The sequence below is a fragment of the Chamaea fasciata genome, unplaced genomic scaffold (genome assembly GCF_029207755.1).
Source record: "Chamaea fasciata isolate MVZ Bird 193981 ecotype frontalis unplaced genomic scaffold, bChaFas1.0.hap1 SCAF_3, whole genome shotgun sequence".
NCBI classification, from domain to species: Eukaryota; Metazoa; Chordata; class Aves; order Passeriformes; family Sylviidae; genus Chamaea; species Chamaea fasciata.
This window is the reverse complement of record NW_027094088.1, coordinates 16,364,238-16,390,739: the sequence shown is the minus strand read 5'-3', so window position 1 is coordinate 16,390,739 and position 26,502 is coordinate 16,364,238. Positions and strand designations below refer to the sequence as shown.

General features: G+C 36.9%; 1 protein-coding gene across 4 annotated transcripts in view; it reads right to left on the bottom strand.

Annotated features, from left to right (window-relative positions):
* Window positions 1–26,502, bottom strand: part of CDC42BPA (CDC42 binding protein kinase alpha) — a 185,428-nt gene that overhangs the window by 68,807 nt on the left and 90,119 nt on the right. For all 4 annotated transcript variants that reach the window (XM_066178138.1, XM_066178139.1, XM_066178141.1 and 1 more), the window contains exons 7-13: window positions 13,816–13,909; window positions 12,847–13,047; window positions 12,019–12,267; window positions 8,213–8,292; window positions 7,012–7,178; window positions 6,530–6,652; window positions 453–586 (exon numbers count right to left, since the gene is read on the bottom strand). In XM_066178138.1, the coding sequence (XP_066034235.1) occupies window positions 453–586; window positions 6,530–6,652; window positions 7,012–7,178; window positions 8,213–8,292; window positions 12,019–12,267; window positions 12,847–13,047; window positions 13,816–13,909 (1,048 nt within the window). The remainder of the gene's footprint in view (window positions 1–452; window positions 587–6,529; window positions 6,653–7,011; window positions 7,179–8,212; window positions 8,293–12,018; window positions 12,268–12,846; window positions 13,048–13,815; window positions 13,910–26,502) is intronic.

Sequence of the window (26,502 nt, the reverse complement as noted above, 5' to 3'; positions counted from 1 at the left end):
TTTCATACTTGGGCAATTTTTCACATCTCCCTTCTGGAAACACTTCTGTGACACAGACTTAATACCATATTCTTCACATTTTTTCACTGTTAAAGTCTCACCCATACTTCAGCCTAAATTGTCTGGAATTGTTCTTCTCTAGTCTGTCTTCTAACCCCTACCATTATCACCTAGATGTGAAGCTATAAAACCTTTTTTGCAGCCACCATGCAATTTGGATTATGAAGTTGTTCACTATCTGGAAGCAGTCACTTAGGGAGCACCCAGCACTCACACAGACTGTGTTAAATAATGTCCTTTTCTCCAACAAAAAAAGGCAGAAAGCAAAGTAGGTCATGCTACACACTTGTTATCTGCTCATTAGTTTTACACTTTAAAGTTATTACAAGCCAAATGGACAAAAATAAAACAGTCTTGAGGGTTTAGAACAGTTGCTGACAAAATGATTTTACCTTATTAAGATCTTCTCTCTCTTGCTTCAGTGTTCTGACTTGCTTCTCAAAAGCCTTTATTTGTCTGGAAGCGTCATCCAATTCCCGCCTTGCAGTGCTGGCCTCCTCGAGTTGCTGTTCTAGCTGACCAGATTCTAGAAAAAGCAGCAGAACTCTAAATATTCTGAGGGAAAAATCATAATTCTAGAATAGCATAGCATAGCATAGCCTAGCTGCTTGAAGCCCCTTCAGTGTTTTTCCTGGTTTCCATTTAATCACAAAATAAGGCAATTCTTCTCTGGCTTAGAATAGGGAGAGGGTTGTTTCAGCTGCCATTATCTGCTTTTAAGGGAGCAGAATGAAAGGTCACACCTTGCTGGAATACAACACAAAAATGGTAACAACTTGTCCTCTCACACTATAACAACGATGCTCTATACATAATCCTGTAATGTATGCTTTAACACAACACATACATTTGATTTCTTTGTGCTGTGATGTAATATATAATACACCTTTTATTACACTGTAATTATAAACAGTCTCCCTCCTCCTCCAAACGTCCCCACAAAAGAAACAGTAAAAATAATGGATCACTCAAGAGCTGGCAAGTGTTCCCCTGTCGATATTCTTTAAAATTAACTTCAGCTGATTTTACTTATTTCTAGTGTGAAAAACACTTGTTTTTATGTGACCTGCTTTATTACTACTATAAATAAAGGAGCACTATTGCAGCCAGTTTTTTACCAACAGTCAGTTACACAGTGATAATATTTCTATGGCACAGTTAAATAATGTCATATAAATACCCTCAAATTCTACAAAAAAAACCCAAAATGCATAAAATATGGCAGCTTAAATTTTCTAGCCAGTGAGTGGGGTTTTTTTTTGCCTTGTAGGCTTTACTTAAAAACAAGACATTAAAGCAAGATTTATAGGAAGGTAAGTTAATTCCAAGTTCTATGGACTCACTGGACATGTTGTCTTTTGTTTCAGTTGTGGGCAGGTTTTCAGACCACTTGTATTTACCCAAAGAACAGGAACCCATCTATACTCTTTAATAACAGCCTTTAACTACATTTTCATGAATGTAACCCTAAGGGACTGGCTCTTGGAGAAATCAAATATAAAAACACATACATTTTTAAGAGGGTTAATTTCTGAAACACAAGAATTTTATAAGCAAATTAATACCATTAGCTTTTACCCAGAAAAATATTCATTATTGTTTTAATTCATTGACTCTTGTTTAAAATTTTAAAAGAATGCACTTAAATAAGAGATGTAGCTCAAAGCCAGAAATTATTAACTGCCTCCCTTATGCAGTCTACTCTGAAGTCACCAGTAAAAAGAAAGTTTATATATGGCTCTGCTGAGCCAAGATAAATCTCTTTTCTGTGCATGAACTACTTTGTTCCATGGCTCTGTTTTCTTCTTGCATTGCTGCCCTTTACATATTTGGCAATATTAAAGATTCCTCAAAGTTTTCTCCTATGTAACTTAGCGAACAAAAATTATAACTTTGACCTCAGAAATTGAAAGCATATGCTAGCTTGTCATTTCCTGGAAAACCAGATAGACAAGAAAAATGTATTTCTCTAAGCCCTCCTGGTGACACTCCTGAATTTGACACAATTTTGAGTTCATTCTTTATTACCTTTTTGAGCAGGTGTTTACTCTTAGTTTCAGAAAAGGCAGTAAAACAGGTTAAAGAATGTAACAAAAAGCTAGGTGTGACATAAGCATTGTAAATGGCAATTTTCCGTTAACTACCCTAGTAGTAACTAACATTTTAGATAATATATGCAAACACACACATTATATTGCCACATTACATTTAGTTGCACAAGAGATGAGCCCAAAGCATAAAAAGCTCAGCTATGCACCTGAATGGAACCTTCTTAAGGTTCATCAGATCTAGCAAAACAATTAGATCTTTTAAAGGCTACCAGAAAACCTGGAACTAGACCCCCAATATTTGGAAGCATTCAGACAGGGCCATCATCTGGTTTGTTTCTGTATTCTGCCATTAATATAGTTCTAAAATCTATCTCAAAACCACCACAAAATCAAGTAAAATAGAACATTCCCTTTTTATTTTATCAAATTTGCTTTTATTAGTTACAGCTTCAGGCACAAATGAGTGTTTTCTAGCAAATGGCTGGATCAGACAAAGCATTCAAGTATATACTGGCAAAGCTGTGTGGTCACTGGGGATGGATTAGACAACTCTACAACTTCCTCATTTGATCCCACTGTTCACTTCCAAACCAAACTCCAAAAGTACACATTCTGTCTAGGAATAAATATAAATACACAAATATGTATGTGGTGTGAAGCAGAAAATTACTTTAGGAAAAAAATTCTCAGTATTGACCACCTTCATCGGCCTTTGACTTCTTTTCAATTAGAAAAGGTGTGCTGGTTTTGCATTGATTGACATTTAGTGAGGAGGGAAGAAGCCACCCACAGAAATGATTTTTCTAAAAGACAGTGTTAACAGTTTCCTCCATGCCTGACAAAACTAATCAGTGGTTAGTTTTGAATCCTGACACTTTGTTAAACCACTAGGAAGCTGAACACGCCTCTGTGAACACACACCTTAAAAATCGAACGAACCCCGGGAAAGCTCTCATTTCTTCCCACCTGGGAACAGGTAACAGGCCGGCCTGGCCCCCTGTCCCAGCCAGGCCGGGCCCCAGCGGCTGCTGGGCAGGGGATGGCGGGGGGCCCTGTGCTGGTCAGGCTGGGCCCCAGCAGCTGTTAACATCCTGCTGGTTCTTCCCCCATCCCAGCGTGGGCCTGGCGGGGCTGGACTGGGCCCTGCCTCTGCCCCAGTGCTGGCCGAGCCCCTGAGACCCTGGCACAGCCCCAGCGCAGCCCGAATCTGTCACCGTGACTGCTCCAGCCATCGCCGAGCAGAAACCATCGTGACCTCTGCATGAGAGATATTAAGACTTTTACTGCACAGATGAAACTTGCAAAGCACTGATCCTCTCTCAAGTGAGAGAAAAGGACAGAGTGAAGACACCTAGAGAAACGACATGAAGACACCAAAGTCTGCAAAGAAAGAGTCAAATCCCAGATGGGAGGAGAATGAGAAGATGCTTTAGTCTTAAGCTGAAATTCTTTTGCAAGACCATAAATTCTTTTGCATAGACCATGGTAATGGACTGTGATACACTAGAATATCCCTTTAATTCATGGAAACAGTATGGGGAGATGGAATGTTCAAACTTCAGACATGAGCAAAGGCACTTGTGCTAAAGTAAGTAAATGTTGAAGAAGCTGTAATCTCCTGAGAAGCTTGAAGAGAGAGAGAGAGAGAGAGAGAGAGAGACAGAGAGAGACAGAGAGAGACAGAGAGAGAGAGACAGAGACAGAGACAGAGAGAGAGACAGAGACAGAGAGAGAAAGAGATGAGAGTGATGAAGACCCTTTTCCCCCAGGGAAAGAAGAAGACCTCTGTTCCTAGAGATGAAGATCATGTCAGACAGATGAAGAGAACCTTTGCTTTGAACAGCTCATCCCTAAAATAGCACCCCATAAGTCAGGCATAGCCCATAAATGCAGCTGTGGGAAGGCTGCAATAAGATGGGAGGGATTTCACGATTGCAGATTTCCAGGTGGCTGCTATTCATGGAATTTGAAGCCACGAGAGAACTGTTTCTTGTGGAGAAGTCTCCATGACATGGCAAAAGAGACTCCTCTCCCTAAGAGAACTTAACAGAAGACTCATTTAGAGGTGGTCATTTGACCTAAGTCCTAAAGTTTTGTCTCTTTACGTCATCAGTGGATAAGAAAAGAAAGTTGTGGGGGGAGGAAAAGTGTTCTAAAAGTTTTATTCTGGTTCTTATAGTTGTTTTCTTTAGTTTATTTTACATAAAGTTTTCTTTATACCCTTTAGATTTTTGAGCCTTTGTTCTTCTCCTAATCCTGGCTCACAGCAGAAAAAGAGTAAATAATTCTGGTAAGTGCATTGACGTTTAGACAGTGCTCAACCCACGACGTTATTTAGTGCATTAGCTGGGAAATCTCAAATTGGCAAACCAAAACCACTACACAAGGGATAGCAGATATGTTGGGAAATGTTTCTACACCTTTACAATTTTTTTTTTCATTACCAAGGAAGTGATACTTTCAGCAATGAACTAAGTTGCAGCTCAACAGTAAAGAATAAAATATATAATTTAAAGCTGATCCTGATGTTTTTCTGTGAATGACTGGCCTCATTCAAAAGCTGATCTTGTAAATGTTGCTTTTCAGTGGCTGCGAAGACTCAAAACCTGATCTAAGGATTGTTGCAGAGAAGGGGTTTCTGATCATGTTTATGTCTATATCCTCATTACAGCAGCAAGAGGAGGGACATTTGGCTAGAGCGAAATTTCACAAAACCCTTTGTCCTGACAAAGTGCCAACATGGCATCACTCAAACCAGAGTGATCCTCCCTGAGCTAGCTAAGCCATGTTCCTATCCAAAAATAATGCCTATGGTACAATACAAAATTGCTGCATCACTCCAGAGCAGCTGTCCAACTGTGTATCTGTAAAGGGCTTTTTTCAGACTACACAGTTTTAACAGGCTGTAATCTATGTGCTGCACTCTGCAGTTCACACACAGCTGTTCTGCCCCATAAGGCAGCTGCAGAGTCTAAACACATCAACTCAAGTGTCTGCAGGTTAAGTTCAAGTTACTCTTTCTGTGGGTGTTGTTGCTGGCATTCCCAACACTTTCAGGATTGAATGAAACCTTGTCACAAATACAAACCAGAACAAATGTTTTTGTAGTTTCCTTCAACCTGTCTAGCTGTTTGTTTTTCCCTTGTCTCAGGCAAGATATGGACACATAACAGAGATGTATCTACCACTGCATGTGACTGATTTTTCACACAGAATGCAGATATTTTCCTATTTCTATAAGATTAATTGGGTTTTTCTTCTTGTTTCTCTGGTTCCTGACCTGATACCTAACAGTTTCTTGTTAATTTTCCTTAATAAAAAAAGTCTTCCTGTGCTTCCTTTTCTCCTTTTTTTTTTTAAATTTTTTGAGATGCCTCTGCTCTCAAGATCCTATTTTAAAGACAGTATTATGGAGACAGGTAGCAGGAGTCCTATGCTATGAATCACTGTGAGAGAAAATTCCCTTGAATTTAATTCAGAATATCAAATTTAGAATACTGAATACTAGCCTTTAAAGCAGGCTAAAAAGGCATTAGCTAAACAGATAGCAAATTGGTTCACTCATAGCTATATTCAATATAGTGGTGCAATATAAGCTCTCCCTCTCAAAGTTCTTGAAACATTGCCCAGAATCTGGGAAAGTAAGTCTGGAAAAAGATGGATCTTTCCCTGAATGTCTTCCATTGCCTCTGTAAAACACACATACTGGCCTAAGTAGACCTTTGCTTTTCAACAAGTTTGAGAGTCCTGATAAAAGGAATTATAACATTACTTTAAAAAATAAATCTTTTTAGCTGCACAGATTTTAAAAACACTTTTCAAACTTAAAGTACTGAGGTACTTGACAGCCAAAACTTTAGTTTTCATAAAATCTTCAACAACTCTCAGAAGCAAAGAAAATAAACGTTCAGTTTTGAAACAAATGACAGCTCATTTACAGCAGAGCTGGAAGGTGGTCCTTCTCCCTCTCCTCATATGCTTCTATTGCCCACCTTGTGCTGATTTATCTGATCATAAGTTGATTAAATTCTCTCTATCTAACAGCATTTTCCTTGTTTAATTGAGTTAATTAAAGTCATGAGGGAGTGCAGGGATTGCACAGATTGAGAAGCGGCCATGCAGCTGTAGGCAGGACTTATTTGGTGGCAGTTTTCTTTGGTGAGTTCTGCTGCTGGAAGTGCATCCTCATAGCCCATTGTATCATCTCTCATGCACTACTACTTTCCACTTGGAAAACTCAAACTGAATTTGGAGAAAATTTTGAGGTACAGTGAAAGAGTGAGCGGTAAAATCAAAAGTAAAAATAAACTGGAAAACTCTTTCATACAATTGGAAAGAATTACAAATGGAGAGAAAAAACCAAACTTGGCAAAATACAGTTTCCTGTTACAGCTTTTACATAAGTATTTACAACATACCTGTTACCTGTTTCTTCAACTTTTCAATTTCTTCTTTCAAACTTTTAATTTCTAAATCTTTGCTTGCTGTTATTGGGCCATCCACTGTTGAATACTGCAGAGCCTGCACTGTCTGAGTGGACTCTAGAAAAAGATGAAAGAGAGAGGACGAATAACATGTCTGATATCTGAAGAGATCAAAGAGATACTACTGATAAATTAAGACATGCCAAAAGATCCTGCATTGGGCATTCTACAATTTTTAATTTCCAACTATTAAGTGCCAATTTTTCAGCAATTGTCAGCTGGACAAACTAAGTTCTTAGAAGTTTTAAGAATGAAATGTTTATGTTATGTTTAATTTGTCAACGGAAATAATGAAGAGAATTCTCTTCTGCTAGAATGCATTTCAGGAGGTATATTTAATATTTTTTTCTGCCTTACAAAACTGCAGGTTAATCTAAGTTTAAAAATGATGGAATGATTTTTTTTAATGACTATACCTTGCAGTTTTCTGCTAAGTTCAAGCTTTTCCTGTTCTAGACGTCTTATTCTCCTCTCATAAGCTTCTGTTGCTAAACTATCCTCCAAAGTTCTTTGAATGCTGGCATCAAGATCCATGGAGGGTGGTCCAGCTGTCAGTCTTAGACAGCTGCGGTCTGAAAGCACACTGGGGGAAAAAAATAAATAGTTTTGGATTTTACAACAGCCTGGTTTAAAATAGTGCTATAACAACATCAACCAACAAACAGTTTGTTTAAGTTGTTAATTACTGAGCCATTTATTATAGCATCAAAGAATACCTTGTTAGTATGTGCTCACTGGAAATTGAAATAATTTTTACCTAGCATGACTCATCTCCTCAATGCACTTTTTGTTACACAGAGTGGATGAACTCCTGATTAAAAATCATTATGGACAGTCTATGTTAGCCAGACAGCAAAAAGCAACAGCCTAGACAGTAAGATTACAGTAATAGTTCATTTGAGAATAACTGAATCAAGTATCACAAATGCTTTAACAACAACAATCACTAAAAGTGGTGTGAAATTATCCCATAACCACTAGGGCACGGACATGTCAGAAATGCTGTGACTACCCATGTACACATGCCACTACTTATGCAAATAATCCTTTTGAAGTCTAGGACATTCTAGGACATAGTCACGTTCCCAGCAGAAACCTAGGCCTGGTTTTTCAGTGGCTGTAAAACATTCTTTCTTTGTTTATTTTCAAAAACAAGCAGCAAATACGGGACTTCCCTGTTTAGTTTAGCAATGGATATGAGTGAAATAAATTCTACATTAATACCAGATATTATTTAAAGTATTTTTTACAAAATTTCTATTCAGACTTACAGAAGTGTCAGAGGGGTAGAAATAAAGCTGGTTTTAATGTCTAATAAACTAAGTTCTACCAGGGTCCACACATCTAGTCTTAATTTTGTCATGTGCAGTTAATTTTATACATTCTCTAATAACAACCTTTCTCATCAAAACTCTCCTGAGCACAGGTGCTGACATTTACATGAATGTAAATTTTACCTGCAGAGAGCTCATTCTTTTGAACAGACAGCATTTTAGATAATGGTAATTTCCTCAATAAATCAGATTCTTTGATATCTGTTCAATATGTTTCAAAGACAGAAAGTTAGAAGAATACTGTGTAACTAGCCTACAGACAATTTTGGAACTCTTAACTTACCAGCTACTTGTATATGTGAAACCCACAAATGGTAAATGATGGCCAGAAAATGCAGTGTGGGATGGTGGAGGCATTGTTTCCTAGAAAAATAATGGGATAGTTGAGTAAGCAGTCCTACTGGACTTAAAAGAAACAGATTTTCCAATTTAACCATATGAGAATTGTTAGTGACAGTATCATGTGAACTATATTCACTGTCATCCTTATCTACAGCCCACATATGAAACAGCATCAACTAAATCTATTTATAATAGCCTTTAACATATACAAAAGCAGAACATGCTGACATAAAAATGCTTTTCTAATTAAATAGGCTATTGTTGGAGGAAAGCAAACTATTACACATATGAGATGCCAATTTATTCCTTTTTTTCCAAGAAGCTCTTAGCACAAAGAGCAACACCGTTTATTCCCTGCTATACTCGTCTCTGCTATTCAGTCAACAGGGCTTCCTGCCTGTAGAATCACCAGCCCACTTCTGAGTGGGCCATCTCTGTTTGGAGAGAACAATCAGCAAGCATTTACTAGAAAGAAGTAATACAACGGAGTGTTCTAATCCCATTAGTACTTTGACCATTCCTTCATTCTTTGCTCCTCTTTCTTGTCAGACAAAGAACTACATGCCAAGACAAATCTTTGAGTTTTTCTTCAGGCTAAAATAACCTTGTTGTTATTTTACTTGGACTATTTGAAACTCTAAAATTGTTAAATGTTCTGTTAAAAGCTTTAACCCCAAGATGCAAGGTTTATATTGCTCTACTAAACAGGGCCATCAAAAGTCACCAAAAGAAAATCCCCAAGACAATTATGGCACTGGAAGTGATAAAAGATTCCAAGCTGTCAGAAAATGTTTGTAACGATTTCTTTCTAAACCCAAACAAAAATGAAGAAAGGAACCAGTTGTACATTTCCTTCACGTAAAACTCAGCAAGAAAGGAGTAAGACTGCATTCAAAAGAAATCTGAGATTACCTTTCCAGAGGTGGTGTCAGCTATATTACATCACAACCTTGTCCTCTTAGCTGGCAAAAACCTTCATGTTAGAAAAGAGTTGCCAAACAACACTAATGATATTTCTAGGTTGTGTAAATTCATGAAGTTGAGCATTTTGGAAACTAAGGACAAGACCAAATTACAAAGCCTTAACCTTCCATTAAATCAAAATAAAAATACCAATTATTACAGATTATTATGATTGGAAAAAGTAAAATTTTACTTCTTCTTTACATTTGTTTTCACCTTTCATAGATTCGAATTTCGAAACTGTCTTTACAGATAACTTCAAAAATAACAAATGCTTAATTGCATGATTTTAACAGCCCACATGACAATTCTCAGGTACCAGACAGGTCACTTTTCTGAAATATTGTATCTATTGATAATAAGGTAAGATTCTGCAAAAGAATTTGTTTTGCAGAGATCAAGATATGTATCTCCTGCTGCTTGTGTGAATTTAACTGTACAACCATGCTGAGAAAATTATAACTGAATCTATCATACCTCTCAGTAAGATTACTAAACCAAACAGTTAAAAGCTAAAATCCAGGACAACTTAGGCTGCCTGAACAGTACAGTTTTGCCTTTTATTCTTGTGTGTACGCTCAACATACTTTTTAAATTTCATTATTATGTATGCAATTTTTCCATGGGACTATAGTTTCATACAAAGTTCAGGAAGAATAACAATCACGGCTTTTCAACACTGTCTTTTATCTTCAGCATTGTGTTTTCCTCATTTGCTCTATGCAATTCAAATCTTGCCAAGAATTTTTAGAAAACAAAAGGTCTCATGGGCTTATCTGTGGTGCTGACTTCTATACCAGCAGTGTGAGTATGTGTAACTTCATCAAAAGATATGTATGAAATACGGAGGAGAAAATACCTCCAAGTTATATATAAGGAATTTGCGGCAAAGCAATATGAAATGCAATGTCCACTGGTCAAAGCAAAAATGTAAAATATTCTCAGTCATGCAATGCCTTAGGCTAGATTTTTTCAGCAGTTCTGAGATACTAGGTGTGAAAAGAAATGGCAAGAAAATAACATCCTTATATTAAAACAGAAACAAAACCTTCACATGTTTCAAATTAGGAAACTGAAAAAGAAGCTCTAGAAACTGGCATTCATCTCTAATAGCTCAGGGGCATTGCTTTTCACCCCCAAATGTCTTTTCACCCCCAAAAGCAAATTAAGAATTGGACTTGGTTTTTTTCAGCTGGGAGTCCAGTAACTCAGCAGAGGAGCATTCTTTCTTCACCTGCAGGTTCCTGTTTCTTCACGGTGGTAAAGCATTCACACTGCAAAGGCATAGTTTGAGAGCTTCACGTGGGAGACTGGGCTCTAAAAAGGAGGAGTGGTGCAATGGACAACACTAAAATGTGTGAATAACCTCCAAAAGGTATTTCAGTTTCACAAAGACCTGCTATACACAGCATCCACTCCAGCAACTCCATCTTCATCATTCCAGCTGTTGCTGGACAAAATAATATGCAAACAGACATCTAAAGACTGTATAAACAAGTTTTAAGATAAAAATAATTCAGTTGTGAAGGAAGGTGGAAATATCAGATGCAACTGAGGAATCAAAATGAAAAAAAAATGCAAGTCATCCTATGCAGCTACACTGATTTGCCTTATTTGCCCATAACGAAAAGGGCTCTGAGATTTAATCAGAGATCACAGAATCATTTAGATTGGAAAAAACCTTCAAGATCATTGAGTCCAGCCATCAACTGTCAGGTCCATCAGTAAATCACTTTCCTAAAGACCATGTCTGCACGTCTTTTAAAAACCTCCAGTGATAGTTGACTCCTGGACAGCCCTTTTGGTAAAGAAATTTTCCCAATATCCGAACTAAACCTCCCCTTGCTCAACTTGAGGTCGTTTCCTCCTGTCCTGTGGCTTATTACTTGAGAGAAGAGACTGACACCCACAAAGTGTTTTAATGTGCAGCTGGAGAAAAGGGAATGCAAATAATGATCATGTCTATATCAATTCATGTTGCCTCTTATCTGCAGGCCTAGAAAACTGAGTGAAACTGAGATGCACGTGAAGTTCAGAAAACAAAAGCAAAAGTGGTGAAAATGCTTTACCTCACATGTAAACAGTAGGTTTCTGTATCTTTCAACAGACACACACACAAACACACCCCAAGATATTTCCAAGGAGAGAAAACAAGGCATTCCTCCAATGCTAAGATATCTACCATCTGTCAAAGCTCCTTTTCAAAAGCATAGAAACAGAAAGTCTGGTAAAATCAATAGTTGCAGAGTATTTTAAGCAAAGGTAAAAATATTTTCTTGTTCCTTAAGAAATGGCTGTAATATTTCTCCTACAATTCCCAAAACTCAAGTCAGAGAAAAGGCTGGAAAAAGTTGAGTGGAAATGAACTGAATGGACTCCAACACCCATATGAGCAATTAGAGTAGAGCAATAAAATACAATAAAATGCAATATGCAAACTTATACTAGGTCTTAACAATGCTCTGCTAGAAATAGTCTTGCGGGCTATCTGTATGTGAATGTATTATTCTTTATAAGACATGGACACTAAACTTGTTGCTGCAACAGAGGTATATTTTAGCTAAAGGCAGGTAAAGCTACAATAAATTTACGAAAGTTATCCTTACACAAGTACGATTTTAGGACCAGCCTATGAACTATGAAAGTATTCCCCTCTCAGTTCTTCAAAGCAGCACCTAACTGTTACTTATGCAGAACACAGTGAAATAAACTGCCTTTTCCATACATTTTTTTACAAAGCACTCTACAAAGACTGATTCATCAAAATGTTAATTGTATACTTACAGAGTTTTTTAAGCAATCGTCATCCACATCAAAGTTTGACGTATCAGTAGGGCTGCTGACTTCTGGGATGTAAGGTGCCTCACAGTTCCTAATGTTGTCCCAATCAATCCCAGCAAAAAATGGATGGTTCTTGAAGTCTTCTATGCCATTTTGTCCAAGTCGATGCTCTCTGCTACAAATGAGCCTACGGATGAGGTCCTTTGCACTTTCGGAGACATCTGTCACTTGAGCAGGAAACTGAAACCTCTCCTTAAAGATTAAAATAAAAGGAAATAGTTTATTACCAAGAAAAAGTTGGAAACATTACCTTCTTAGTGAAAATCATTATGTAGAAAAAAAAATGTGCAAATACTCCAGCTGTGAAATACATGCAGTAAGGTTTCAAGGAAAAAAGACTTCTGCTAAGGATAGAAACTATTAAGATTTTTTGTCTTCTAATTTTTTTCATTTAAATTTCTCCTACACTACAGCTGTTGAATTCTACAGTTAGCTCCATGTGGAAGAACATTTTAGAATCTTCTGCATAAGCCAGGGAATTGGTTCACCAGAAGAAAGAAACCCAACAGGATTGATGCCATGTAGCCAAGACAGACTCCACAGAGTGAATTAACAGCCATGTTTCCAAACCCAGATTTTAAGTTTTAGCCTTATCCCAAAACAAAATCATCTGCAATCCATAACCATTAACTTGGTACATGGAAACATACTTTTTGTTCTACGTTTATGAACACTTAACATTATTAGTACATAAAAACTTATTTTTAAATACATGTTCAAGTTACCCCATTATTACAAATTAGCTTAGAGACAGACAGAAAGTGCACTAACTTTGTGGTTCATTATTTTCCCATAGGTCTCCACCAAGGACTCAGCATAAAAGGGCGTTTCTCCATAAAGCATTTCATACATGCAAACGCCCAGGGACCACCAGTCACACTCGGGCCCATACTTCCCTTTTCCATCTTCCATGGCCTGCAAGATTTCTGGAGAGATGTAGTCTGGTGTTCCAACTGCCACTGAAGATTGGACCTGGAGAAATTACATTTTCAGAATTAAAATCAACTTTCATCATCACAGACACTGTGGTACTGTGCCCACGTACATAAAAATTTAGCCCAGCCTTCTTGCCATAACAAAAACAACTAAACTGAAGCAAAAGCTTCTAAATTCATAAAGTAATACTTGAGCATCCAAGGCACTGCATTAATAGGCATCCCAATAATAAACTTTTGCTGAATTATTATCAATATTTAAAACCAGAAAAATGACAAAACTGTCAATTGTCAGGATTAGAGCCAGTAAGCAATTATAGATTTGGCAATCACATATATTAAGTCAAATACTTTGTAACCCCGTGGGACATGATTAAACATACTGGAATTACATTTTAGTCACACCTACTACATACTGTGCAAATTTAAATGTACTAGAAGAACATCATCACATTTCAGTATCTCATCCTGCTCATACTAAAGCTTACATTTTCAATAAAGATTAGAGCTCAGAGCTTAAAACCGAGAGATTCATAGTTCATAAACACCTACTTGGCATTGACAGCACAGCTTCTCTTTATTCATTTATGAGTTGACTGCCTGCTAAAAAGTTTTTAAAATACTGCAGATCCAAGCAGTCTGCAGTTGTATTCTCAAGAAAGTTAGTTAAATACCAATACCATTACCATTTACAGTTCCATTTCATTTGTCATAAGGCATCTTTCCCCTTTATCAGCACACATTTTGTGGCTGTCAACGGACTGAAGAAAAAAAATTTAGGAATGTATCATTCTTTCTAATTTACCGTTCCATCTTCCATCAGTTTCAGACAAGAACCAAAATCTGCTAATCGAATATGTCCATTCATATCCATCAAGATGTTGTCTGGTTTTATATCCCTGCAATTAAACAAATTCCAGGATTAGTACAAAATGTATTGCATAAGATGCATTCCAAGCATTAACTCTGCAAGAGTCTTTTAATTCAAAACCAGCAACGCGTCAGTGCACAGAAGACAGTCACTCATGATATAGTGAAATTTGCACTAGAGACATTTCATGACAAGGGCTGTAGATCAGTCAAATCCTACAATGCTTCTTAATTTTAGTAAGAATTGTGTAGTTAAATTCCTCTCATGTCTCAAGGGCAGACAGGAGAATCTTACTTGCTCTGAGCTTTTGTATATAAAAATTTTAAATCATCTGAAGAATTTTAGTGAAATGCTTTCAAGTGGAAGATGCATGCTTATACTGGAGCTGGAAAACAACCCCTAGATTTTACAAGAGAACAAAGGCCAATGAAATCCCGAAATAGTTAACATTATAAAATGAATGTCACTGATTGCTTTGCAGACAAATCTCAAAATATTCACAAGCAAAAATGTTCACATTGCACCTGAGAGCAAATTTTGTTGTTGGGGTTTTGGTGTTTGGTTTTTGTTGTTTTGGGTTTTTTTTCTTCCCAACTAGAAATCAAGTTCTAGACAAGGCTTACAGATAATTTACAATGGAAAAAAAATTAGAACCACAGCTTGAACAACCTTATAGAAGCTATGACATAAAGGTGTCACAGTGTCACACACTCGGTGACAATTAATAAGGTAACAATTTGTTTGGAAAAAAAGTACTTCCTGAATTTGTGTTACTCAAAGACAAGTAGCAGCCCATGCTGAAAACAAACTTTAGGCAACTTTCTAATACACTGAAATATTTACAAAGTAGAAAGCAGACACTGTAAGAAATCATACTTTCACAACTTGCAACTGAGCATAAAGACAATTCTTTACAAAGTAAATCAGAAAAAAATAACCAAATCCATTCTTATAAGACCATTCTTCCACTTGATTTTTGCTGACACTGAATATGCCAAAGAATTGCAGCCTCCAGACTGAGATAGCTTTGTTTGTTTTGTATTCACCCACCAAAAACATTCCTTAAACACGCTTCTAAACAAAAACAAACACATGCCATTGAGACTGCTGGAATTATAACTTCAGTTTAAGACACTTTGCAAAAACATGCACCTAAAATCCAGATCCTCCTAAAAGCTGGACCTAGTTCAAGCTAAACAAAAACATGAGTCACCCCTGAGGCTCCATTTATCCATGTTCTATCTTTTAATATATTCCCAAGAGAAATAATAATAACACTAATAATAATAATCATCATCATCCCAACCTCTCCCATTCAATCTCACAAAACAGCACGAAAACATGAAAAATCTCCTTGTGTTGTCAACACTGTGCAAAACCAAACCTGCAAAGAACACTGAATGCACTTGAAGGAGTGATTTCTTGCAGAAAATTTTCTGCATTTGTAGAAATCTTCAGGCTTTTGTAATGCTCAGTAATAACTTCATATGAACAATTTTTACAGTTAAGGAAAAAAGAAAAGACCGACTTAATAATACAGATTCTTTTCAGCTCCTGTAACAGAAGCTATGGGCTATGAACAACTGTTCTGAATTCTGAACTACATTAATGAAATACAGTTTGAAAGACAAGAATTGCTGGTACCTGCAGAGCAGAGTAGGCTATAAGCAAAGGGAAGGAAAATTATGATCCCCAGAGGGGAACAAGGAACGGGAGTAATTATTGCCAGTGTAACTGAAGAGTGTGAAGGTGGTGATTATGGGAAAAAAATAATGTCTTAAACCTTGCATCCCTACTGAGCCTGCAGCAGTTAGATGACATCAGAATGATGAGTTTTGTTCCAGGTTTTGTTTTGAATGACATCTGTTTATTCTCTTAAATGAACAGAACTGATCCTGTTCTGAAGAGAATATGCTATTCTCTCCGCATTCACTCGACCTTCCCCAGCTTATCCTAGTTTCTTCACTGTAGGGACTGGTTCCTTCTACTTCCATCTCAACTGCATTTTTATTCCTATCTCTCCTATAGTTACCTCAAAAGTTGAGATGTCCAATCCTCCACAACCTATCAACCCCAAATTTCCTCCCCTTCTATTTCCTTCTTTCTCTCTCAGCTTCTTCACTTCTAAGTCCTCATCTCCCTGTCTGTTTAAATTTAACTAATCTTTTTTTTAATCCCACGTCAGTTCTCAGCAGTCACCATTTACTCACAGTCCTGTTCCCACTGGCTTCCTATTCCTGTGATACAGAACAACTATCCCCTTTCCTCATGTCCAGTTCCTGTCCAATTTGCATAGAAATCTTTGGCACCAAAAGGAAGAGAACTATCAGTAATAGAGACACTCCATGCTGTCTCTGGTGTCTATTTATCAGCATCTTCCCAAATTCCTTCAATATTACAGCTCTGAAGCAGTGCAAAGCTACAGCAGAAAAAAAAAATTGAAAAGTATATAGGGATCAAACTCTGCACAGAGTTCTCTGGAACTTCTATCAAGTGGAATATTGAGGGAAAAATTATGACCTGAAAATATCCAGTGGGGAGGCAGAGGAATGAAAATATATCCATAACTCACGGAGGATTCTCTCCTGAATTTCAAGTCTCCACATCCCACAGAAGAAGATTTTCTCACTGGTTTTGTAATAATTATTTTATTAATTGAAAAATCTACATAGGAAAAGCAATCCATGTTTCTTGATCTTGTTTCTGGAAGGAGGAACACTTATTGCTTCAGGCAAATACTAAGGAACAAAAATTCCAGAACAAGTAGCTAAAATCTGGCAAAATCAATGTGCAAATAATGAAAAGTTATATGGCTTAATGAATAGACCACTGGGTTGAATCTCTGTAGATAAGAGTTACGAGGCGATTGTGGGCAGACCATTTAAACATCACCCAACAAGAACCATGGTGCTCAGTCAAGCAACCAATATCACCTGGCTGGAAGGCTGTGGAGCCCAAATACCCTACTAACTCTGTAATTAGTTCACTGCAATAAAAGAAAAAGGTCAGCTCACTTGAAATATGAAATACAATTCACTTTCAAGAAATATAAACATTTGAAAGGTGTTTTATGAGCCAGATTTACTGTGGGAACAAGAATTGAATCGGGGCAATTGCTCTGACACCACTGTGCTCTCTGCACACTCTGAGCCTGACCAAGTCCCAGACAGCTCAGCTCTATTCTGACAGCAGCTTCTGGGGGAAGCTCAATGTGCAAGGGGGGCAGGTTGCCAGAGCTGGGCCTGGCACAAGCCAAGCTAGTACAAATTCTTCAAATATGCTCTGCACTGAATTAAAGGAACACAAGAACTCAACATACCCAAAGAAACACTTTTTTTTTTCAATGAGTGATTTAACAGCATCAAAGGAACCAGAAATCTGAACCAAATAAAATTCTCTGGAAACACATATACCTATTTAAACTTCGACTCCAACAGAGCGTCCAGGAGCAACTTCTACTTTTCCAAGCTTTGTTGGCCTTGACTGCAGGAGAAAATCAGCACTGCACAGCAGCTTTGCTGCTATTTTCTGGAGAACGCAATAGGCATGAACAGTGTGTGACACTGAACACTTCACTTGCACCAAAAATGAGTGTGAAGGCTAATGAAAAAAAAACCAAACAAAAAAAGAAAAATCTCTAATTAATCCTTCCTTATAACGCTTCTTAGTTTAATTTGGGGAGCTGTTCTTCAGATTGGCATGTTTACCCAGATGACTTCACTCACCACTCTTTAGAACTGTTTACTTTCTTAAGCTGTAATTAAAACCCAAACATTTTACATACTAACTGTGTTAATATAAACAATATTCTGAAATAGGACTACAGCAGATACCTGGATTATTGCCATTTGTTTTGATTTCTCTGTTAATGAGCCAGAGTAGAATTTCATTTGTTCAGTAAGACTCAAGAAAAAGTATTCCCTCTGAGACATGCTAAATCCATAGCACATTCCAGCTGTAAAATAAACTAAAAAAGAATTTTTAATACACGTGAATGTATTTTTTTCCCTGGATTCATTTCTGATCCTAAAGGAAACTTGAGGAATCGTGAGGTCTTGCATATTGAAATTCGGACTAGAAAACTCCCTTATATTCCTTACAACTTGAATTATCTGATCATCTTACGGCTTCAAGACATACATGTTCCTGAGGTTCATCTATGCCATTCCTTGAATCACTGGATCAGTGCAATTCTGTTATTTGCAAGACCACATTCAGTTCCTCAGGTCTACAGAACTGGAAGAAGCAGATTTAGAAGAATCCTAATTTTGTTTTGAGAGCAGCTTCGTGGAGGAGGGGATCAGACAAACAGAATGGAAGAAGCATCAAAAATAGAGGGACAATTATTTCAAGAATGGTATCAGAATGATTGACAGAAGTTGTGTCAAACATGAGCACAGACTGTGCCAGTGGGTCAACCCACAGGCTTCTATCTTCTAAGTTTATGTGATAAAATACCTAGGGGCATTAAAGATTTTGTGACCAGTAGAGATCCTTCTTCTTGGTAACTGCACAATTATGATGCAGAATTTACTTGGTTTAGTTATTCATTTGTATTATTATTTTTTCTTTCAAAACCTAAATGATCAGACAGAAATGGAGGAAAAAGCAAATCCTTCTCCTTAAGATCAACGAAAGTGGCACAACTAGGGATCTCTTAATATGTCCAACATATCCTCCTTGGAATAAACATTTAGGATGCTGATGTCCTTGCATACACAGCTGAGCTCTTAAAAAACCAGCAGAACTGAAATGACAATAAAGGGACTCACACTGCTCTAAATGCAACAACCATGATGTGAGCTGATCCTGAATAAAGAAATGAACCAGTCTGAAATCAAAGGATCAATCTGATAGCTGAGCTACTAGTTCATTTGAGCTTAGTAGGTAAGAAAGAGATAATCTGGAGAACAAATTTTTATTCCTAATGCTAACATTAGAAAAGCATGGAAATCAATTAATTTTCCCAAACAGGTCACATGCCTCAAGACATGCTATCCTTGAATAGCAAGGAACAAAGTGAATAGCTTACGTTAAATTATTTTTTCGTGAAAAATTCACATGAGCAGTATTTTTTAATGCTACCAATGCAAATTAAAACATCAGCATTTGAGAAAAATAAATTAGTTTCAGGTGTAACTGCTGGCACAGAGAAACTGATCCAGAAAGCTTGTTACCAATTAAAGATTTCACATCACATTATTTGCTCATTGTACATGCAAGAGCATTCCCCAAAAATATAAATCAAAAGGTTAAAAGCAGACACCAATGATTACAATTATTCACTCTAACAACAAGAAATGCCATCCTTTGCCAAGTTACCTACCTAAAGAAAAAACACAATCAAGACTTCACCGTCAGAATGCCTGAACTTTTTATACAAAATTCCTTCAGAACACAGGATTATCCTTAGTCAGGACAGAAGTTTGGCAAACTGCTTCTTTCACTCCCTTCTGTTGTTTCAGGCAGACTTTCCCTCCATATACCTCTCTCACAAAGAAATGCTACATCCAGAATTAAAAATGAAGACATTTGGTTTTGGCAGCACTCCAATGAAATGAGAAAATTTGGTGCTTGTCAAGTTTTTATTAAGGTATTCTGTGATGCTCCACTGACAGCTTGCTTTAGATATGCAGAGTGAAACAACTGGTGAACTTCCACCAAGAATGCTGGTCAAATAATGCCTTTTTTCACAGTCAAATGTATGGACATTGATGTCCAGCAGGTTGTTTCTATTTTCCATTACAGTGAACTGGGTTATATCAAAGTCAGCATTGCCATATTCTGCCAACTACGGTTTATCTGAATTCTGATGAGCAAAAGTAGAAACAGGCTCCATCTGGCAGAAAGACCAATGTGCACTGAGCCAAATTAGATTTGGACAGTCAGCAGTTATTCTTTAGCAAACCCAACAAGATAGGCTGCAGAAGATAGCAGCATGAGAAAACTGGAATATGTTGTACTTCATTAACCGTGTCTCTTATCAAGACTCTACCATGCCTTCTCCTAAACAGACACTCCTTCATTTTTGGGTGAAATCCAAAAAGCACGTATTTCGATTGAAACCAAAATAGTTTAAATAACTTTGATCTTAGCCTTATGATTTATATAGCACCCAAACCATTGCAGCATGTTTGTATACTAAACAAAACCTGCTTCATGTAAAGCTGACAAACTAAAGCTTACAAGCAAACACGATGCAGTAGCGTTCCTTATAGCCCTGAAGTCAACAGGAATAGCCAAAGACTGAACACTTGAGAATTTAAGCCTTAATAAGAAAAGCAACTACAGGGAAGAAATAAATGCTATAATCAACCTTATTTTATAATTATTTTTTCTTAAGTAGTATCTCAACACTGTAAAACTCCCTTGTTTTCTCTTTAACTCTTGATAATAAATTATTATGTATGTGCTGTTCCAGGAATTCACCCAGAAATTCAGCTCTGCTAAAAGAATCTCTCTACTCTAAGCAGCAGGAGATTCCTCTAAATATCTTTACATTCAATGGACAGACCCTCATCAATTAGTTGGAAACATCAACCAAACCACGACAATAAAGGTTCTAGATCTGTGACAAAGTCATTATTTATTGATCAATGTGGACAATTTTATATTCATATTGTCACACATCCTAACCAAGTTTTATTCTTAGTAATATCACAAAACTAAATTTAAAACACGGCGAAATTCAAGGCTCCATGTACTGCATGCAGTACATTTAGTGCAGCACCTACAGAATCAGATACTTCCAAACTAACCTAGCTGCAGACCGTACTTTCTGCCAAAGTGTACTTTTTTTAATCCCTAATCCAGACTCAGAGAAATAACTTCATTTTTCACTAAAAGTAAGGTACTTACATTACATTCCTCTTTTACTATGAAGAATCTGCACCACAGACTTGAAGTATATAATGCAAACCAGATTAAATTAAATCCTCACCCACACTGAGTGTGGTAACACAAAAAGTAATGAATTTAAGTACCAATGAAAGATACTCAAGTGAAACATTAGAAATCACTTCCATAATAATGACAATAGGACACTGGAACAAATTGCTTCAGGAAATGTCATCATCTCCATCACTTTTCTTTTAAAACCAGTCAGACAAATGTCCGTCAGGACTAGTTTAGCTACAGTTTGATCCTGCCTTGCAGCCCAAAAGTACTAGCTGAACTTTCCAAGTCCTCTCCCAATCCTTTGCTCTACAGTCTTTAATTTCTGCCACTCAGGCAAGTATTCTGGACACAACACAGTGTTTACCTTATGGTATCCAATGTTCTTTATGAATTTCAAATGCTAATAAAGGAAATAATAACAAGCAACAGGGAATGAGTACATGAGCCAACACATATATATCTTGAGTTTGTTCAGGCACTCATATTCATTCCTGAACACTTGAACAGAGTGTAGTTACTGGCTTATAAATATATGCTTCACCACATCATATTATAATACCCTAGAATTAATTTACCTCAGAAAAATGTCTCCCTGTGGGCTTTGTGCATATGTATTTGTTTCCAAGTAATGGATATCTCAAACACGGTAACAGTTGCAAACCAAGAATAATTACTTTAAAAGCTGATTATGCCCATTTTTTCCCTTCTTTTCAAATAATAAGTAAAAGGGGTGATTTGAAAAAAAATTTTGGATAAATGCTTGGCAGCTACATACTCCTCATATCTACTGTCTTCCTCTAAAACGCTAATCAGCTGGCAGAACCAGGCATCTATGGAAAAAACCCTCACATGCAGGTTAAGCCCCTCATGCAGCATTTTAAAGAGATATCAGGGCAAAGTCACTTGTGATTGCCTAGGGATTATTTCTATTGTCTTGTCAGCTTTACAGACCAGGAACACACTGTGCTATTTGATAACCATTGTAAATTTGCTACTTTATAAGGCTGATATACAGATGTGATTTTAAACACAAATGAAATAAGAATAAAAGAGTGGTAGACATTATCAGAAAGACAATACCTTATGCCAAACAATTCAGCATGTAAGAGAAAGTCCAATGCATTGTGAAACTTTTACAAGTTCAAATTTTAAAAAATGGAAGTTAATTGAAATGGTTTGACATAGGAACTGTTAAAAACAAATTAAAAAGCCCAAAACCAAATTAACTGGCCTCTCACAGAGGATCAAAAATATAGAAGTTTGTAACTTTCCTCAGGGTTGACTTGCAGCTGAGTTACTGCAAGTCAACAAAAAAAAAATCTTGTGAGGACTCAAATATAAAATTGGGCACACATAAAGTATTGAACATTTGAATGTTTAATAATGCATTGATCTTGAACAGTCTAGTATAATTGAGCAAAATTTCATACATGAAAATATGAGAGCTTTGTACCTTATTTCTTTTTGGGTAATTTTAATAGCTTTTAATAGCTTTTTATGATGGTCTCTCCCGCTGCAAAAGATTGAGGTACAATTGTACAAGTTTCGAAAGAGGCACAAACACAAGATGGGAGAAACAAAACAGGAATGTTTTAACTATTTCTTTTTCCAGAAACAAAAACTGATTTGGAAAACAAATACTTGGTTTGAGAAGTCCAAAAACCAACACAGGAAATTAGTAAAAATCACTACTAACTGAATGCAATTTGTAAAAATCAAGGAGACAACACTTTGGAAATGAGGTAAGTATTCTTATATTAAACAAGTTGCAGAACTACAGCACAATATTGTAAAGCTCTGGGGGTACTGTGCCATTCAGTGATCAAAGCCAACCCAGAATTAAAGTTAATTTGAAAGGACTACTCAAAAAATCCAACGGGAAATGGGTCTTGGGAATCTGCTCTCAGTGACCTTGTTCTGAGCAGAAGGGTTAGACTAGCTGACCTAAAGAGGTCCCTTTCAACTTCACCCATCACGCAATTCTGAAATTGTGACTAAAACTGCCTTTTTAATTTTATTTCATTAATATCCTTCTGATTATATTGTACCAAAGCTCCTCAAACCTAATTCTGAAATGCAGTAACGCCAAATTACTACAGGTTCAGTTGTAGCAGCCTACATACTTCTGACTTCTTGTGGCTCAAGACAGAAAGTATCTTTAGTCATAGCATTAAGAACATACCTATTTTTGCACTGGAAATTGCAGTTCATTAGAACTGGCAAAGTCTCTCTCTCAACTCCGCAGGGACATGACAGGTAAAAACACAAAACTGTGTTGATTGTATCTTGACACTTAGTAACAGTCAGGCTTACAAAATTTGTTAAAATTAAAAGCTTCCTTTCCCTGATCTAGAGTCTGACTAACAGAAAGCCCCTATTTATCCCAAAATGCTCTGCAATCAAGGTTAGTCTCTGACATTGCTTAAAATGTTAGGCTAATCAGTGCTGGCAAGATTGGCCTGAAGCCACCAGACACGACTCCATGAGCAGCCCTCTGCTCTGCCTGTCTCTGCCTCAGCACCGCCCTGTCACACAGATTTTCTCTGTGTAAAAAGTCTTGGCTATCAGAGAAGATTCATCTCCTCATAGGAATGGCGACAGCACACACATGTGTGCATATATATATTTAAAATACCCAGGAGCAAAGCAAGGCTTATAGGAAGACTTTCAGGTAACAAAACATGCAAGAAATTCACTGAAGATGCAAACTAGGCACTATCCTGGCCCAGACTACTTATTCCAGTGCATGGATTACTTTTCTCACCATGCGTTCACGAGCTAAATTGTTTTGTAATTTTGCAGTGATTATATGCATGCATTTTTATTATTATGAAAGACTATTCTCAGGAATATACATTCCCTAGAACAGAGCACTTCAACACAAGCAGAAGAAAATTATTTATATTAGGGCTGTTTGCTTACAGAAGGTTCTTCAGAACCCAACTACTTGCAGGCAGAAAGATTCAAAAGAGGTGTTTAAATTATATCCTTATGTGACTAACTGTGCCTACACTGAAAATACTGAAACAACCTGAAATGAAGGAGCCCCTGAGAAAAATGGGATGGCAGGGAGTGGATTGCTCACCTAGCAAAGGGCTCTAAAGTAAAAGAACACAATTAAAAATTAGCCATGAACCAGAAGTGCCACAGGCTACGTACTATTTGTGAAGGAAGAGTTGGGCATCTTGAATTTACACAGCACTCAGAAAACAAAACAAAAAAAATGGAGTTCATGTTTCTATCTCCATCTGGTGTTCTTCTACTTTTCTAATAAGTTACAAATACACACAGCAGAGGACCTGGCTGAGGGCACTCATTATTTTTGCCTCTCTAACCTGCCCAGCTGTCACAATGCTTTTTTTGGACCTGATCACTCTGCTTATAGTTTCACATTCCTCAACAGAAACTCCACACCAACAACATTCATCAGGGAAAACTGCCGTTTGAATCAACATTGGAAAGAAAAATGGCCTTCAAGCCCAAAGTTGCATGAATATTGAGAAATGATATCAAGTACATGACAAACAAGTAACTATCACAGGAAGTTCATTCAAGTATCTTGAGCACAGTTTGCTCTTTTTTTGAGGCACCCTATTAGATGATATTTTGAAATAGTAAAAAGCAAACTAATTTAAGCTGATGGTGGTAGAAACAAGCTTCATTGAGCAGCCAACTCTAAATATTAGGTTTATCTACTTCAGATTTCAATGCAGTTACAATGGATCACCAAGCAAATTGCTTGAGCTCTGCGAACTTCAGCTGACAGGACTGTTTCTGGGTTGTCAAACTGTACTCTTTTGTATCATTCCATATTTTTCCTCCAGAAGATAAGAAAAAGAAATACTATCATGACAATTAAAAAAGCAATAAAATTACAGTATATTTGCCATGTTTTGCCATGTCAACTTCATTGGAATTCCATTTTGGCTTCTAAGAACTTAAGTAAACAGATTAAGAACTCCACAAGCACCACTACCCCACAGCATATTCGAAAGATTAAAAAATTAAAGTCTGCTAAGTAAGGCTAATTCATGTCAAAGCTTTTAGATTTCTAATAGTATCATGAGTTACTGGCGGGTAAGGGAGTAGAAAGAGTAAGCTCCTTAAGAATGTTATGTCCATCTGTGAGTGCCATCTGTCAAAGAAATCCTGAAAGAAGAGGCTAACGAGGAATCCAGAATATGCCCAGCTGTTACACTGCAAATTACTACCTATGCTAAAAAACCTTAACACGTATTTCTAGGCAGATAAATGTTTTCTTTCCTTTTGATTCTCATTTTAGATATGCAGTCTCTGCTCTCTGCTTTTCAGTACAACCACACACAGCCCCTGAAACAGCTCATGGCATTGAAAAATACTGAGAGTAAAGCAGACAGCATAAACTGAGGACTTGCACCGGTTTTGATAACAACAGTCAAAAAAACATTTTACATATTAATTTTTTAAGATCCACTGCTGATACAAAGAAAGCAATTCACAGAAGAGTGTTCCTCAGAAGCTGTCTGGACAATCTAACAAATTTTTAATGTATATTCTTATATATTAAAAATAATACAGATATATTCTCTATATGTATAGCTGTATAGGGCTCACCTACATATCCCTGTATTTTAATTATCAGGGATATTTATAAGTGCCCTGAGCTCAAGCAAGCTATTAGTCGCAAATCACTAGAAAATTGCTGGGACTGATCAAGAAACAAACTAACCTGCTGCGTCCATACTGCACCCCATGGCAACTCTTCCTTAATCCTTTTCTATCTTCCTCCAGGAATAAATACACAGTTACAAACACACCAAGAATTACGGGAGGTGAGGGAAAAGGAGGTCTGGGCAGAAATGAGTTCCGAGATCACTTAATGCTTTTTGTTTTTCCAAAAGAAGGATATATAGTCTTAATATGAGGTTGATCTTATCTCTCTTCCATCCATTTATTTGATCAGCAATAAAAGACTATTAAAAATGTATTAAAGGGAGGGGGAGAAACACAGAAGAAAGTAGAACATATTTTAAGGACACATAAAATATTCAGGAATAGGGAACACATTACAAAAATTTGTATGAATTATTTGTTGTTCCTGAGTTATGTGGGAAACAGAACAAAGACAAGATGCAAAGGTGCAAGTAAACCCTGAAGACTAAAAAAAATAATTTACATGGAGAAGAAAACCAATGCCATCCCAAGCGAACAAATATATACATCAAATAATTGCCATAGCCCTTGCAACGTGTGAAGAAGCACTGCTATATCCTATATGTTTTACTGCTCTTCTCCCAGTCTAGTAGGGCTCTAGATTTCATTTCTTTTTTGAAAGACTCCCCAGAAGAAGAAGAATGTTTCCAAAAACAGCACTACTATACAGCCATTTTAATGTGCTGCACAGAACCATTGCTTTCTTCGTTCTACGCCCAATAAAGGTTTATTCCGCAGTTACACAGATACTTGGGATTCCTCTTTTTTTAATGGAAGTCAGTGTTGTTAAGAATATCTACCCCTCTCCAAGAAAAAAAAAGGGGAGGTGGGGGAAAAGAACAAAAACGACAGAAAGAAGAATAGCTTTTCCAAATCTGCTTTCTACTTAACTGTGCCCTAAATTAACAGTATAGAGGTTAAATGCTAATAGGAAAGAAGATTCCTTCCTAGTGAGGAAGTAAAAAGAGCAGTGAGGAGCAAAGAACCTACTACTCCTGAAATAATGAAACTAAATTTAGGATAATCTCTCTT